This window comes from Sitophilus oryzae, unplaced genomic scaffold (genome assembly GCF_002938485.1).
Source record: "Sitophilus oryzae breed Bouriz unplaced genomic scaffold, Soryzae_2.0 scaffold_857_pilon_pilon, whole genome shotgun sequence".
Taxonomy (NCBI): domain Eukaryota; kingdom Metazoa; phylum Arthropoda; class Insecta; order Coleoptera; family Curculionidae; genus Sitophilus; species Sitophilus oryzae.
In genome coordinates, this window is record NW_022147480.1 from 3,979,216 (window position 1) to 3,997,505 (window position 18,290).

General features: G+C 32.4%; 2 protein-coding genes across 2 annotated transcripts; both read right to left on the minus strand.

The window, feature by feature from the left end:
- Positions 1-3,439: 3,439 nt before the first annotated feature.
- LOC115889843 (zinc finger protein 449-like) lies at positions 3,440-12,476 on the minus strand. Its single transcript, XM_030909921.1, has 3 exons — positions 12,374-12,476; positions 4,306-4,473; positions 3,440-4,191 (listed from the first exon to the last, which is right to left on the minus strand). The coding sequence occupies exons 1-3, from the start codon at positions 12,474-12,476 to the stop codon at positions 3,806-3,808; spliced, it is 657 nt and encodes a 218-aa protein (XP_030765781.1). The 3' UTR covers positions 3,440-3,805.
- Positions 12,477-13,789: 1,313 nt separating this feature from the next.
- Positions 13,790-16,418, minus strand: LOC115889844 (longitudinals lacking protein, isoforms F/I/K/T-like). Its single transcript, XM_030909922.1, has 2 exons — positions 16,328-16,418; positions 13,790-14,193 (listed from the first exon to the last, which is right to left on the minus strand). Exons 1-2 carry the CDS (start codon positions 16,416-16,418, stop codon positions 13,790-13,792), a joined length of 495 nt encoding a protein of 164 aa, XP_030765782.1.
- Between the last annotated feature and the right edge of the window lie 1,872 nt (positions 16,419-18,290).

Here is an 18,290-nt window from a genome sequence, read left to right on the forward strand (position 1 = left end):
CAGTCTAACAACTATTTAGTCAACATGTTTAATTTATGCCAATGATGAGAGGTAATGCGGTTAAAACACGTGTAGGTGGCGCCCTCTACAAGTAGGAGTCAAATTGACAAAAAATCAAATTTTTCATGTCAAAAAACTCCCAGCCACCAATTTTCATCTAAATATTGACGTGACTTCAAAAATTATTTGAAAAAAATCGAAATAAAAATGAAACTTCTACACCCTGTATCTCCGAAACTAAGCATTTTAGGACATACATTTACACGAACTTTTTTACTTATTTTTATCTGCAGAATATACTGCCAAAGTTTCCGGAATACAGTTCGGACCACCCTGTATTTTGAGGGCCCATAAGATATGATATAAAAGTGAAACCATTAAATACAATGTTCTAAATGTGTCTAAAAACGAGGTTTACAGTTAGCTTTGTTTCGTAGAATTTATAACTTAAAAAAAAAAGTACTTGGCATTAAAAAGAAAACAATTTTTTGGATATTTCTAGGAAAAAAATTCAAAAGCGTTAGGCGTATGAGGCCTTAGAAATTAGAGGGCATTCGGAATTACCGAGGACACTCTGATATTTGAATATGCTTATACAGAAAATTAAAAGGCATTAGGCATTAGGAAGATTAACAATAGGGCTATTAGGAAATGGGACACTAAGCATTGAAAAATAAGGACAATAGAGAGGGCATTAGGTATTAAAGCGCGCATTAGGCACTAAGGAAGGCATTAGGAATTAAGGAGTGCATTCGGCATTAGGGAGGTCTAAATCGAGGATTAATCTGTGATTCCAGGGTATCGTGGGGGCCTAGGCGTGAGGAAACATGTCCGTCGTCTCTTACTCGTTCTCTGAGGAGGAGCGCAGTCTAATCCGTCCATTCACTCGCGAGTCATTGGCCGCCATCGAAGCTCGAATTGCCGAAGAACATGCCAAGCAAAACCGTCGCGTCGGGTAAACGAGAATTTTAAGATAGCTGGTTTTGTAATATATCTTTTGCTATGTTATCCTGACCAAAGTGCGGGCCGTCTAGCTGTCGGTAGACTACTGCGGTTCACTACTGCGCATCACATCTGTACAGTGTATCTCATTTTCGTGTGTTTTATGGGATTTCTCGTTTATGAGTCGAGATACAATGATGCAATTTTCACATTACTACTTTTTTATGAATGCTACAGATAGGTTTGTCCTAGCCTCCTTAGTTCCTAAAATACAAGGCGAATTTGTGATGCGTATTTGCGCAGTACTGAACAGATGTTGAATGCAGATATGATGCGTAGTAGTAGACTCAACGTCTACCGGCAGCCAGACGGTCCGCACTCTGTTCAGGAGAGCATAGCAAAAGATATATTAAAAAAAACAGCTTTCTTAAAATTCTCTCCCGAAAACGTTGCTAGCTCTTAGACTATAAGTAAAACAACTAAATCGTTATGGAAGTGAAAGTATAAAATGACATCCATCACAAGCAAATCGTATATCCGATGAACGGAGGCATGAAAATGGAATACATTTAAAAACTGGGAAATATTCTAACCAATGGAAGTCTTTAAATTCAACCAATAAAGTTAATATCGTATCATCGTATCGTCGGATAACGGATGCATGAAAATCTAGCTTTGCTCTGTCTTCTCTAAGATAATTGAATGATAAAAGTTTTTTTTTTCTTTTTATTCTAGTTGATTCACTACACTTCTTTAATTTTATATCACCAGTCGAGTGTTAACCTTAAAGTCCTCCACAAAATAAACAAAATGTTTTATTCTATTGGTTTAGTTCATTATTCTTCATCATTATTGTAATATATTAAATTCAGAGAAATAAGGTAAACCTGGAGTAGTTATAAAACATTTCTTCATACAAAAACCATCATCATAATTAAGAGAAAGCAAAATTAACCAAAGACTTTAAGGATCACACTCCATATACAGAGTGATCGAATCAAAATGACATTACAATAGACATTTAAAGAACAATTTGAACTATTCTGGGTTTATCACTAAAATTGGTCAACAGTGACAAATAATTGTTAAATTATTTATAAACTACATATAAATTGTAGTTCTAAAGCTTAAAATATACTTCATATAACTCACAATATTGATGTCACTGTCAAAAATTTCAATAACAAACTACGGACTAAAATATTATTTGTACACCTATTGTGACGTCATTTTTATTCGGTCACTCGCTATCTAAATCATCGCGATAATTTTTCTCTATATTGAGAAATATAAAGTATTATATAAAATTGCGCCTGAGTTCAAAAAAATATATATTAATATTATCATTCTTAACAAAAACAAAATCAACTATCACTTCCTTAACCCGAGGACAGATCTGATGAATGTTACCATTCGTTTATATTCATTCGCATTCGTTCGTATTCGAGAAGAAATCTTGTATAGGGTGGGCCAATTATGTACAAGGCAAATGTACAGGGTTGGTCAAATTGGACGCTTTTAAAGGGAACCGCCCTTTTCTACAGGAGACAGCCGAAAACTAATATAGGTGTCTGGAGCTCAATTTTTATCAAAAACAAGATGGTGAAAACCGCACATCGATATCTGTTACCGTTTCGGAGTTACGGAGTGTTTTTCAAAAATGTACATTACTAACAAATCGCTGTAACTTTTTTGCTATGTAAAATTTTCTATTTTTATTAAAACATTTCCAAAGCACCCTTTTACGTAGAATTTAATGGTTTAAGTATAATTTTTTTAAAATTAATAATTTAAGAATTATCAACAGAAAATTTGATTTTTTATATGGGGCACCCTGTATATTTCTAATTCATTGAAAATAATTTAAAATTACCTTTCCAAAAATATAGCACACTTGATATTGCTCGATTCCTCCTCCAGATATATAGAGTTTATAAAAATTCGCCCACTTTGAATAAGTAGGCTATGAACGGCGCCGGCTGTAATGCAAAAAATTCTAGCTGTGAGCAGCAATTAAAACGAAAATAATATTTGCAATGAGAGATGCAGAATTTTATAACAATTTAAACTATATTTAACAACATCAACACATTTAAACTATATCCAAAACAATAAAAATTAATAGCAAACAAGTGTTCAACATATCAGCCGTCTTCTATTTTGAACAGATGGGACCGTTTTTGAATATTTCTCGCGGAATTTATTAACTCAGTGAAGTTGAAAGATACCCTCGCAAAACAGCTAAGTAGTTCTTATTCTTGTCTAGAAATTATACGGGCAATTTAAAAATAAGAACCCTTATTCTTCCGCAAAGATAATAATCCAGAGGCACTAAGTCCGGCGGCATCGACGGCCAATGGCTGGGATCTTGATTAGCTATTCAATTATTCTCGACATTAGTCGCAAAAATTTGCTGATAACTTCAGCGTTCTGTTCATATCGATGTGCAGTTTTCACTATCATGTTTTTGATAAAAATTGAGCTCCAGAGACTAATATTATTGGTCTATCTCCTCTAGAAAAGGGTGTGAATGAATGCTTTTCCTCTTCTTGCGATAAAAGTGAATAGATCAAAGAAAAATGCGATCCTCGAATGACTGGAGACGTTACAGTGTGGACGTGTTCGCTGCAAATGCACGTCAGCACCTGAAAAACATTTCCTCGCGAATGCTAACGAATGCAAGTGAATAGTAACGTTCATGAAGTCTGTCCTCGGCATTAATATTAAATATACCTAAAGATACAGCAGATGCATAATAAACACAGTTTTTTCCGATAAAAAAAGCAGTAACAAAACCAATTGGGTAGTGTAGTACTCATCTTGCTGTTGTTTTAACTGTATCTTTTCTGAATTTAATCTAAGATCACTTCGAAGCACCGCTATGTGTTTCGAACCCCGAACCACCCTCTTCTGTGCCAAATTTTCCCTCCCCTCCGCCACTAGCTGCTCCCTTTAACGATAAATCCTTCGCCTCGTCGTTATCGGACGTTTCGAGACCAACGTGTCCCTCATCGTCAGCGCCCATTTCCTTTTTGATAGCGGAAAAGTCCATGCCCTTGTGCATGCGCTCGGTGTGTCTGAGCATGTGCATCTTTTGCTTGGCCCTGTAGCTACAGAAGGGACACTTGAATTGGGGCTCCTTGCCGCACTCCCACTTCTGGTGGTTCCTCAGGGAGCTTTTTAGTTTGTAGATGCGTCCGCAATCGGGGCAGACGTGACTGCCGTTGCTATCGACAGGAATTTTAAATGCTGAAACAAAAAAAGGGTTGATTTTTGTAATAATTTTTTTGAAGAGTCTACGAACTATTTTTTCACAGTATAAAGTGAAAAAAATAGTATATACATATACACAGGAATTCTTACCTTTAGGTTTTGGCAATTTGGATAAATCAAAATATGGACTTTGTGGCGCTTGCACCGCACTGATACTTTGAAATATCGATTGCTGTAAATTTTCCCTCATCAGCATCATAGGCAAAGTTATATTTGGCGGCCACTGGCTAAACGTTTTAGGTAATCTGAGATCTTGAGCTAAAAAAAGAAACGGTCAGTATAAGGAAGTACTGGAAGGTGCTAGCCCTGGACTAATTCAGAAAAGATAAATGGATTTTATGGAGGTACTGATAAGAGATAATTAAATAAATATAGGGCAATATTGTAATGAATATGAATTAAAAATAATATTTTTATCATACCATAGCATACCTTTTACCCAGTAGCACCAGATTTCAGCGGAAAAGAAGAATCTCAAAGTTTGGTTCTCATACAGGGTGTTGAAGAAAATTGACCACACATAAAAAATAGTTTATTTCATGTTTCTGAGAATGTTTGTATTTGATAGAACCCTCTGTATCTCAGAAAACCGCTAATAAAGAATTCAAAATTACAGTGTGATATATACAATAAAAATACAACATTAAATGAGCCTAAAAGTAAAAAGCCTAATTTTTCAAATTATGTACTACTAAACTTGGTTCTCGTTTATTTTTTAATTATAGTACATTAACCCTATAACTTTTTTATTTTTTCAGATAAAAAAACGAGACTTGATATGTTAGTATATGACATAAATTAGGATTGATTGACATATTCAATTGTTTTCGGTCACTTCCTGTTTCACTATAACTTTTGATTTTTAAATGGCACCCTCGGTATTTTTTTACTTTATTCCCTAAAAATATATATCCGAAACTATCCAAACTTGACATATGATATGCCATTCTATTCAGAGTGTTATTTTCTATCGAATAAAGTAATAAACTTTAAAAAATAAAGTAAAAAAATACCGAGGGTGCCATTTAAAAATCAAAACTTGCAGTCGTTTCCGGTGAAACAGGAAGTGACTGAAAACAATTGAATACATCAATCAATATTAATTTATGTCATATACTAACATACCAAATCTCGATTTTTATCTGAAAAAATAAAAAAGTTTTAGGGATGAGCCACTTTTGAGACGCACCCGGTATAAATAAAGAACTACAGGGAGAGTCTAAAATAAGTGCAAATATTATCAGGGCTGGCAGATCTCGATAAAAGGAGTATAAATTTTGAGAAAAACTGGATCTTTTCTGGTTTTTCTTTCTTGTAAATTTAATCTACTACCTATGTTGCCATATTATTCCAATATTATGTCTTTTGACCAAAAATTTAAAAAAAATCCCAATTTTTTAAAAAAAATTCCAAATTTTCAGTTTTTTTTTCGCGAAAAAACCTCATAGTCGTGTTTCTGAGGATTTACTACTGTTTTTAGGTCACAACCTAAAAATATTTGCATAAATACTACCCCTAAAAATATTTGCACTTATTTTATTGTCACCCTGTATAAGTAAATTTTTCAGGTATTTAAGAAAAAATTAAAAATTACCCCTTAAAGAATTTTTTTTTTATTTTTGAAGATTCGTAATATACAAAATACCATAAAGTTTCTCCCACGGGAAAACGAACAATTTCGACAGGCAACTTGACAGAAAATACCATTTACTTTTGAATTAAAATGACACATCAAAGTCATTGTCATGTGTTCCCTCCTTGAAGACACTACGAGTATACTAACTTATGTTTTAATTAGTTTATTTTTAGTTATCCAAGATTAACTAAGAGACTTTAAAAAATGTCTATACCTCCAAAAAAAATCCTATATGGTTTTTTTTGTAAGAGACTTTACTTTTTCAAGACATCTAAATTTCTCAGAAACTTAAAATATATTTTTCTATATGTGGTAATTTCTTACACACACTATATACCTGTTTAAAAATGCTGATAGTTAAAATAGTAAGCACATACAAAAGACAAAAGTGAGTGTCATACGTCCAAAATGATATATTTTCAGATGAATTCGGCTTAGCAGATCATTCCATAGGAAAAAATGTACAAAATTGATTAAAAGATCTTTGCAAAAAGAACAATTTTATTAGTGTTTTTATTTTGGCAGTATAAAATATACAATCGTTTTAAAATAAAGGGCAATATGGCAAGCATAAATACACAAAAAAATACTCATGACTAAGGTTATAGCGTTGGTTCAAAAAATTAGAAAGATAGGCAACCTAATGGGCAAATTCGTGAAAAGGCTGATTTGATTTCCCCATACGTCTCAAGTGCTGTAGGGTGGAGCCTCTACTCGTTCTGCGACCAACGTATAAAACACTCATTTTCTCTAATTCGGCTAGCCAAGACATATCGAAGACGGTGTGGAACTGAAAGCGACAGTGTTGCCATAGTAAAATGTGTAATATCTGTAATAAATTTCACATTATCTTTGGAACAAAAATCCGCGTTTATGTATTGAAAATTTATTCGTGTTAAACATAGAATAAACAATAAAAATAAAAATTCTTTTTATATGTATAATCCAGTAAAATTGTATCGCCGTATAGAGAGTGAAAAAAAATTACGGGCAAGCTGATTTTTTCAGAGTATGTCAGCGACTGTCTTCTGAGTGTAAAATTAACAAAATCGGAAATTTTCCCCTTGCGGTTTTTGAGCAATAGGGGTGTTTTTTTTAAACTGTACTAAAACAAAATAATTAGACGCAAATTGTACATAAGAACATTCTCTATTAAGTTCGCCTTAATGAATTTTTCTTATAAGTTTATTATTTCCGGACTTAGCGGCCGTTTCATGACGTGTTTGTTTTACAGCAAATTAACCCGTATGAAAGTTGTTCACAATAAATGGACAAGCAACTTTTCCTCATGATTTTTTTTGTAGCTTGATTATTATTTTTGGAGATAGCGTCCAGTTCATGAACAAATTATAGGGTAGTGTTCAATGTTACACCTTTTTCAGCAAATTCACCCTAGGAAACTAGTTCAAAATAATGTTTGCATGTAATTTTAATACGAACACCTTTAAGTTGGTAAATTTGTAAAACTAAACAAAAATTATGAAATTACCCCAATTTGTTCATGAACTGGACGCTATCTCCAAAAATAATCAAGCTACAAAAAAAAATCATGAGGAATAGTTGCTTGTCCATTTATTATGAACAACTTTCATACGGGGCAATTTGCTGTAAAACAAACTTTTTGAAAACCACCCCAAAGGGCTCATAAAACGGCCGCTAAGTTCGGAAATAATAAACTTATAAAAAAAAATAATTAGGCGAACTTATAGAGAATGTTCTTATGTACAATTTACGTTTAATTATTTTGTTGTAGTACAGTTTTAAAAAACCACCCCTATTGCTCAAAAACCGCAATGGGTAAATTTCCGATTTTGCTTATTTTACACTCAGAAGACAGTCGCTGACAAACTCTGAAAAAATCAGCTTGCCCGTAATTTTTTTTTTCAAATGCCAATTTTATTGGATTAGTACTGAATATTTCGTATGATCGAAAAAAGTCGTTTAGTTGGCTTGGAAATGAAAACTATTGACATTTACCATAATATTTTATATATGGAATAATGGCGATCTTCATTTCCAAGCCAACTCTGACACCGTTCTTTGTTTAATCATATAATATTATATTAAATTGCTTAATGATAAAAAAAAATTCGTATTATTAATGTACTGTACACAAAATACGTAAATCTACGGATTAATCCGTAGTTCTGGCAACACTGTCCTCGACAACCACCGACTCTGTCGACTGAAAGCTGAACTACAGGCGGGTCCTCACTTGTCAGTTTTGCTGACGCAGTTCAACTGATTCAGTGATACTGAACAAATAATGAACGTCAGAACACATTTTCATGTTAAATGATCAGTACATTCGTACTTTCAGTTAAAGTGAAAACCAGTTCTACTTTTTTTCATTTTTGACTGATCATTATCGAATAATGAATAGAAACTGAAGCGTGAGAACTACACATTTTCGTGATTTTTGTCTTCGCTCATTTTTAAGTGGTTTCGATATGAATCACAATCTTCCAAAGCCAATTCTTTTAATATAGTTTCACTAGCACCCCGTTTATTTCTTGGCAATATCCAGGACCTGATCCACCACCTACGACGTTCTCTTCTTTTCTGATTTACCATCAGAATATTCTGTAATTCATTTGCTAATTGTAAACAAACTTCGCAAACACCTGGTTTCAATTTTGTTTTAACCATTTTCATGTCTACGAAATCACCATGTTAAAATGTTTGGACCAACTAAATACTGAATGTAGCAAAACATGAAACGTGTGAATACAATCGTTGTTTTTTATTTTTCATTGATAATGAATCAGTCAGACTGCGTCAGCGAAACTGACAAGTGAGAACCCGCCTTACGGTACAGTATTCTTTATCCGCTGCGCTGTAAACGAGTATCATAGCGCGCAGCGGCGCAAAGCTAAACTAAATCTCGGACATCTCGAACAGGTTTTGTGCCAAGAAATTGACCATAAGGTTGCGCATCTTCTTATTTCTTCAATCAACGGTTATAGTATATCAAATGATGAAAAGATAATAAAGAAACGATGTCACAGTAGGCGTAGAAATAATTTCAGTACGAGGTTTATTTAACTACGTAGCTATGTCGATCGCTGTTGTTACTGAAAATGGCAGTGTAAGCTGATTGTAAAATAAGTCAGATTCTTTTAAAGGTTAAAATAATAAAACAAAATATATAAAAAGATTTTTGGAAACTACGTATTCTTTCTAATAAACCTCATAACAAATGAGGATAAGTGTTATTGTTACTGCTAAGATATTCACTGATATATACATTATGACAGACTACTGTGACGGCAATCTTTTGATCATATTTGTGACAAAAAAAATAGTGAAAAATCTCGTTGTTGTGATGTATAAAAAAATTAAATGGATCATCCGATCAATAATTATTAAACTTCTTATCTTAACTATGCTCGTATATGTATATTTCTCGAAAATACGCTTTGGTTTATGTACTTAACCTAACTTTTGTTAACAACATTTAGTCTTAAAGAAAGTAAATACATTAGTTATAGGCTTGGTACATTTCTACCGATTTTTTTAATGGTATAATTTTTCAATTAACAAGTGCTTACTTTTTTTTATGAACATCTAATAGTTATTAATGATACAAGTTCGATACGAACATCATAATGAAACGAGTGTAACGTTTCATTAAAAAGTTCGTATGGAACGTGTATCATTTACTATTAAAAATTTAATCTTCGACGCGACACGAGGGACGATCCAAAGAGATTTGATTTAATTTAAAATATCAGAGATATCCTCATAAAAATTAAAATTCAAAATTATCAGGTGCCCATATTAGTCGACGCCGTGGTAACCGTGCTTGTTGATTATTACCATTTTGACTTTGATAACTCAATTATTGATGAGCAAAAAGCAAAAAATAATATTAATATGGGTGATTCTGTTTCTGAAAGTGTCCTTTCGGATATTGAAGGCATTGCGCAAAACGTTGTCGATTCCCTACTTCCCGAAAAATCAAGACAAACGTACGAGCAAGCCTATGTAAAACTTGAAGATTGCGGTAAAGGGAAAGGAATCAAGAATAGTAGTAACGAAAAGGTTCTCCTGGCATATTTTGAACATCTTTCAAAACATAGGAAGGCTTCATCACTTTGGGTATATTATTCCATGCTACGTTCAGTTATATCAGTGAAGAAAAATACAGATATTAGTAAGTACGTCCATTTAATTGCATTTCTAAAAAGAAAATCAGAAGGATTTCGGCCAAAAAATCGAGAATTTTAAGAAAAGAAGACATAACTCGTTTTTTGTTGGAAGCCGATGATAAAACTTATTTCCTGACAAAAGTTTCATTGATAGTGGGACTTGCGGAAGCCTGCCGGCGTATCGAGTTGACAAATCTGTAGCTGCAAAATGTTAAAGATGAAGGACAATGCATTATGTGTCATTATTCCATTTACGAAAACAAAGATATCACGAGATTTTTTTATAACAAAAGGGAATGTTGAAGGAATAAATATAGTGGAAATGGTTCGAAGATATATAGCTATGCGGCCAAGCAACACAGAGCATACTCGATTTTTTGTGGGGAACAGAGATGGAAAATGTATTAAGCAACCCGTTGGTATTAATACTTTAGGGAAAATAAATGCCGTATAAAATAGCATTGTTCCTACATTGTCCTACCTAAATACACTGGACATTGTTTCCGTAGATCGTCTGCGTCGTTGCTTGCAGATTCAGGAGTGGATTTATTAACTGTTAAAAGACATTAAACGGCGCTCTAACACAGTGGCAGAAAGCTATATAGAAAATTCCAAAGAAAATAAGAAAAAAGTGTCATGTAATATTTTGGGTAACATTTCTGGCAATGATGGGTCTTCAACAAGTTCAAGCACTCAGGAAATAAATTTACTTTCTAAAAATTCAACTCACCTGTCATCGTCTGGAATTAATTTAACCAATTGTACTGATTTTATAATTAATGTTTACAATAAATAAACGTATTTAGGTACTTTTAATAATGACATTGTCGTAGATTAATTATAATTATGTACCTTTAAAAAAAAATTGTTACGGTCCAAATAGTCCCAGTTATGTCCGCATTAGCAAAACTGGTGCGAAAAACTATGCTCGTTACCATAGTTTAACTCAACTAAAACGTTTTATTAGCTTGAAATAATGAATTATAATACAGGTTTACCTTCTGAAGGTATGAAAAAATTTACCTTTTTATTTTTTTTTTAGAATTTTCACAAATTACACTTAAGCTTCATTCAGGACCTCGCAATTAGTGGAATAAATTACTTCATGTAAACTTTATAGTTTTTAGTTTACGATCATTCACAATATTTAAAAAAAACAATTAAAATCAATAGAATTAATCCAGTAATATTACGATTTAAACCCGACAAAATTCAGAAAGTTTTGAAAATTGGTAGGTATGTTGGGTAGCATGAGGATTACTAAACCGAAAAGTTCCCACCCCTAAATAGTGTGCGTCATCCCCCAGGACATCGTTTCTACCCCCATTTTGAGTTTTTTAGATAATCTCGGCAACGGTGCATTTCTCGACAAAAATACCTATATAGAAAATTATTTTTCATAAAATTCTCTATCAAAAAGATATTTACACTTTTTTTCTAAAGTTAATAATAAAGTGGCAAATAGGGCGCAAATATAAGGGTTGGTTATGACTAACACTATCTGCAGTTCAATCTAAGGTTTAATGTTTAACGCTAACAAAAAGCAGTAACCACTAAATTATACTTAGAATTTTAATATACGTTCTTTTTTCACACTCCTCTACCCCTATAAAAGGGGTGATTTGTACTTATTTTCACATCACCCTAGAGGGAAAGTATTTAATGCGTTTTTTAAGTGGTATCCCCTGTAGGCCTAATCCAATAATCTTCGTCATCTTCCACAGGTTCAACATTCAAGCATGACTGTCCATGGCAATGATAACACATTATAGAGCAACGCAAGCCTGCTCTTCTGCAGCTACATCTGTATTCGCACCCTAATTTGCATGAACATGAAATAAGCGTTCAAACAGATGCGGGGGTTGACTCTTTGTTTGTCATTGTTGGGGTTAATATAACGTCAACTTTTTTCCACCCCCAGTCGGTAGGTTCGAGCATAACTCCTCTCCATGTTTGAATTTGGTGAAAAACCCGATACGAGTGTTGCCGAGCTGCAGCAGAAGTTGGTGGTTTTGACAACATGACAATGTTGTTGGCTATACCAACAAGTTTGTTGAAGTACATAAATCGGTATTCATCTAGACTGCTTTCTGCTGAGGTACAGTTGTATAAAGCTAAAATAAATTGCTCTCCTACGTTTGCAATTTCTTCATGAGTAGATTTCTCATAATTATTGGAAGTTTGCACAATATGTTGTAAATCACTTCTTTTAGCGAATATATTGATTGCATTAAAATTTCCTTTGAAAAAAAAGCCGAGGTTATGTCACAACCGCTAATGGCGTGTACAAATAAGATAGTGTTTTTGCAATTTTTTAAAAAAGTTGCGGATTGTAAATCTTGAGAACTCTAAATCCTTTTCCAAGTATTACCCTGTTTTTCAAAAATAGGGTCTAGTTCTGGAACTTTATTGACAATCTGGTATATTAGTTTTTGAAGCTGATTTCTTAAAGCTGCTTTATTAGTTTTCCTCATTAGGCCTTTCGCATCGAAAAGAAAAAGAGGTACTGAAGCTAATTCAAAACTAAAGCACTTTTTTAACTCCAGGCTAGAATGAACGGTGCAAATAATTATTTGAAATAGTAATGTTGAGTCAACTTGAACATCATTGCCATTAATTTTCATTGTATTGCTCAAACTAGATATCGGCTTTACACGGTTTGCACGACGAACTTTTAAACTTTTAAATAAAACCCCACCTTTAACATTTGATAATTAGTGGATTAGGCCTACAGGGGATACCACTTTAAAAAAAAACGCATCAAATACTTTATCTCTAGGGTGATGTCGAAATAAGTACAAATCACCCTTTTTATAGGGGTACAGAAGTGTGAGAGAAGAACGTATATATTAAAATTCTAAATATAATTTAGTGGTTAGTGCTTTTTGTTAGCGTTAAACATTAAACTTTAAATTAGATTGAACTGCAGATAGTGCTAGTCATAATCAACCCTTATATTTGCGCCCTATTTGCCACTTTTAAATTAACTTTAGCAAACATGTGTAAAGAGAATTTTATGAAGAACAATTTTGTATATAGGTTCGATGTCCTGGGGGATGACGCACACTATTTAGGGGTGGGAACTTTTCAGTTTATTAATACATATGATGTCCTGATTATTTCCACCAATTTTGAAAACTTTATGAATTTTGTCGGATACATCGCAATTTGAGCCATAAAATTACTGAACTAAATATCCTAGCAACAGTTGTATCTATGGAGAAAGCCTAAAATTTAGCTTATAAAACAATCAACTTTTGATTTCCAGCCACAATTTCTTATGAAGGAAGATAATCAAAGGCCAAAATGGACCTTTCTCGCAAATTTTGAAGTATAATTAGTGGAGAAGTTAAAAGTTTGATAACTTTTTCTACTAATTAAAAATGTCTACCACTAATTTTGACGTTCTGAATGAATGCTTACATTGAAATTAAAGTAACAAACTTCTATGCTGATTGAAACCACTAATTTATCCCACTAATTGCGAGGTTCTGAATGAAGCTTTACTAAATACTTTCCAAATAATATTATAACAAATTTTTCGTGTACTCAGCACGTGTATTTCAGCACAGTTGGAGAATATACCAAGCCTATACAAGTGAATAATCATAATATTAACAATGTTTTAATACAGTTATAAAAATCTTATTTATATGTAAAATTAGCTAAGTTCAAAAATGCGACAGTTATGTTTTAAGGCACATTAATAAATTCTTACAGGCCTGAACAACAAACAATTTCTATAAAACAAAAAATTCTCCAAAAAAAGGCCCATCCCTAGTACCAATCAGTCATTTTCAGATCCCAACAAGTCAGTTTTCAGTTCAGGATTATTTTCTTTCAATATTCCCAACTGATCGGGATGCTGTCTTTTTATATGTCTTATTTGATGTGTCCGTCTTTTGCATTTTTGCGGACAAAAAGGACAAGGGAACTGTGGTTCCTTGTCGCACTCATACGTCTGGTGTCTTTGCAAGGAATCCTTCCTAATGTAGTTCCTGTTGCATTTCGAACAAGTAAAGGAACCTCTGATGCGCGTAGACTGTCGTTTGTGAGGAGCTTTGTCCTCACTGCGCATCAAGTACAACGAAGTGAGTATGTCATTTTGGGATTTTTCTTCCAACTCGACTATAGGGAGGGGCAGGTGTATCGAATTCGATACTGTCTTGAAAAAAGGCAGGGAGTTGAGTCCTACAATATAATTTAGGTTAGTTTTTTTTTATCACAAAATTAAAAATATTGTAGTATTAGATTTAAATCAAAAAATAATCTACTTCAAAAAATTTACTTACTACAAATAAAATCTAATCATTGTTAAAGTATCACGATTCTAAAGTTATAAACCAAAATTAATATTAATCCAGTATTGAAATACGCATATGATCACTAAGGGGTACCCATATAACTACAGTTAATTTTTTTTCATACAGTTTTTTTAATTACGTATTTTCTGAAAATGGAATTCAAAAAATTACATTTTCATTAAGAAAAAAATAATTTATAATTTCTGATAATTATTCTTCTAACAAAAACGCCTAATAAAATTATAATTTTCAAAATATTTTTAAATTATTTTTATGGCTTATGACCAAATACGTCATATCCTATCTAATGCCACAGTTATTGGTATAAACCATATGTATTTTTTAAAATAGGACACCCCGTATATCATAAGTGTATTGCATAGAATTTTTTTTCTTATTTCAAAAATATCACATATGTTATTTGTGGTTATGTTTGAAATTCGAAACAAATGTGCTATACAGGTAATTTAAAACAATTATACATTATTTTAATAATTGTGACATTTGACAGCATATGACATTTCTGACATGATGTATAATCGAATTCTAAATCGAACTTTTCTATTTACTTTTACAAATGAGAGAGACATTTTTATTAATTTGTTGTCATGACATAAGGTATGTCATTTTATATATACAGGGTGGGTTTTAAATAAGTGAAAATATTTTGAGAGACGGTGTATTTCGACCTCAGAAACACGTCTATAAGGGTTTTTTTCGTAGAGTTTTTTAAATTTTGGATTTTTTTTTAGTTTTTAGTTAAAAAAACATATTTCTTGATAATATGGCAACATAGGGAGTAGATTAAATTTACAAGAAAGAAAACCCAGAACAGATCCAGTGGTTCTCAAAATTTAAGCAAAAAAATTCGGTTATTTTGGTCTTATTTGAAAAAGGATAAAGAGAAAATACGTTGCTTTTATCGAGATCTACCAGCCCTGAAAATATTTGCACTTTTTAAAGACTCATCCTGTACATACAGGGTGTTTCAAAAAACATGTGCCATCTCTCGTGGGGAGATTCCTCACGTAAAAATACGATTTACTATTCATATTAATATAGGTTCGATTCTGCTTTGTTTCGTTAAAAAGTTGTTCTTTAAAAAGTGTCGACATATTCACCAGGGACGTACATATGGGTAAACACCCATATATTGGATATACTAAATTCATTCCTCTTTTCGTTAACTGCATAATAAAAAATCAATTTACCAGCAGATATTGTGGCTATGTCAATGTTGTATAAACACCTTATAAAAAAATTAGTATATAAATAAACAAAATGTAATTTTATGTTCAGAAACTGGTTCATTTATAAACCAAAGTAAGTGGAGAAATAAAGCAACATTATTTTCTGGGATATTTTATATTATTGTAAAGTTAAAATTATAAAAAATTCTAAAATAATAAATATGTATACTATTTTTGTTCAGTTAGCAGATAAATATCACTTCAGCGCGAACAAATATACGAGTATATTAAGAGATTAAGTGTTATGTTTGTCCAAAAGAGTATCTACAATATTTTGATTAGACTTTAAAAAACTCTAAATTCGAGGACAGAATTTAAATGACTCTAAATTTTTGAATAGTTTAATCTAAATAAATAAAACAAAGTAGAGTTAAGGTAGTGTTAGACACAGCTATTTTTGTTGCGCAATTTTTTTGCAGCCGCTGCAAAAGTTGCATACAGTGTTCATACACTAGCAGAAAGTAGCCCACAACGCGTAGTTTTTATGCAGCAGCTGCCTAAAAAAGTTGCAGGTCGACACTACATGCTTTTCATATGTTCACACCAAAGGGCTACTTTTGCAACATATTTTGGTAACCGCAGCCTTTTGCAGGTTTCGTCTGCTCCGCAACCAGATTTGGAACTTTTAATTTTTGAACGTTCTTTCGAATATTGTGCACGCAACGTGTGGATTTCCTTTTTTATGTCTTCATCGAGCATATGTAATTCAGAATAAAATTCCGAAACAGCAGCTCGTCTTTTCGTTTGGTTGTGATAGAATGGACTTTTTACGTTCCATAAACAACTCCCTTGCTTCTACCGCTTCTATTAAACATTTTACTTGTTTTCTGTTCCAAATCGCTTGTTTTGACTTCGACGACATTGCAATTTGTCGGTTAATTCTTTACTAAATACCTATATATAAATCCTGGAGTTAACTGAAAAAAGTGTATACATTTCGGGCATACCAACAGAATACTGCACCAATGTCCGCAGAAAAAGTTTCAACTGATTAGTAATCTTTTGCTGCACTTGCAACCTTCCTCAACAACTGTTAACACACGGCTCTTTATTAAACAAAAAAGTTGTAGTACTTAGTTGCAGGTTGCCTAGGTATTCACACTTGCAGCAGATCAAGTTGCGCAGTTTTTTAACGTGCTGCGCAACAAAAGTAGCTATGTCTGATACTACCTTTACTTACACTATTTATAATTCAAGAACGGCTTGACCGATTCTGATGATCTCTGATGTGTTGGATACGTAAAATATACTAATAATAGTAAAAAATACTGGTAAAATATGAGAAAAATTCACGAAATTTTTTTTTAAATAAATTAGGTTTAGAATTCTTTTTGGATATCTTAAATAAAATTGTGACACTACATTAATGGTTATTAATTTGCATTAAAGGTAATTTTAATTGGAAAATCAAGTTTTTCTAACGGTGCATCCTCCACAATCTTTCAACTGACTCCTTGTAACTACCATGTCGTGCCTATAATTCAAATGCTGCTGAATGTGGTAACTGTATTTTGTTCTGAAATTGCACAAATTACAAAAATAGCTGGGTCCTTTACCGCAAGTGTACTGCGTATGATTATACAGTGAAGATCTGTGCTTAAAACTTTTATCGCAACTTTTACACGTGAAGATTTCACCGATTTTTTTTGGAGGTCCTAAAACATAAAAACAAACTTCAGAAATAAAAATATACAATTTTAAGTATAAGAGAAAATAAATTAGTAAAAAGTATTCTACTAGTATATATACTAACGTACTCAGAGTTTTTTTTTATTTATTATCATAAGAAGTATTCATTTTCATTTGATAAAGCATTAGTGTTATCATATGATCCAATACATGAATAGTATGAATACTAATTTATAGCGAATTTTTGCTGCATTGACAAAATTGCTGGAAATATGAACAATTATATTTTTTTTTTTGATCAAGATATAACTGATATGTGTATATTATTTTGAAAATATCTTTTATTTTAAAAACAAAGATAATATATAATAAAAAAAAGAAAGAAATCTCAGCATAGATAGTAATATCCGCAGACACGTGTTTCTGGCTTCATCAGCTCGTACTAATGAAGTATACTGACTTATGGCCTTCGCGTAGGGCGCCCAACGTAATAGAAAAATGAAATAAAAGATATTAGAGTATTATTTCACACATCTGTTACATTGGATGCCCCACGTTGGGCGCCAAATATAGTAGGAAAGTGAAATAAAAAAGATTCGAGTATCATTTCACACATCTATTATTTATCTATTATATTGGGCGCCCCACGTTAGGCACCAAATATAGGAGAGACGTGAAATAAAAGAGATTGGAGTATTATTTAACACATTTGTGACATTTGGTGCCCCACGTTGGGCACCAAATATACTAGAAAAGTGAAATAAAAGACATTGAAGTATTATTTTACACATCTATTGCATTTAGCTAGAGATATAGTTATTTATGTTTGGTGCTAAATATACTAGGGAAGTGAAATAAAAGAGATTGAAATATTATTTCACATATCAATCAATTAAAATAATAAAATTATAAATGCATGTGATGAAAAGTTGAGACCATTTTGCCAAATCGTTTCTTAAACACTTGGGCATTAGTTTGAAAAAGTTATTTATATTTTATATACTGTAGTTTAACGTCCAATAAATATTTGAAATACTACAACTAAAATAGTTTTAAACAAATGATGCTTAACTCAATTTGTATTAATTATGACTGAGTGTATAAA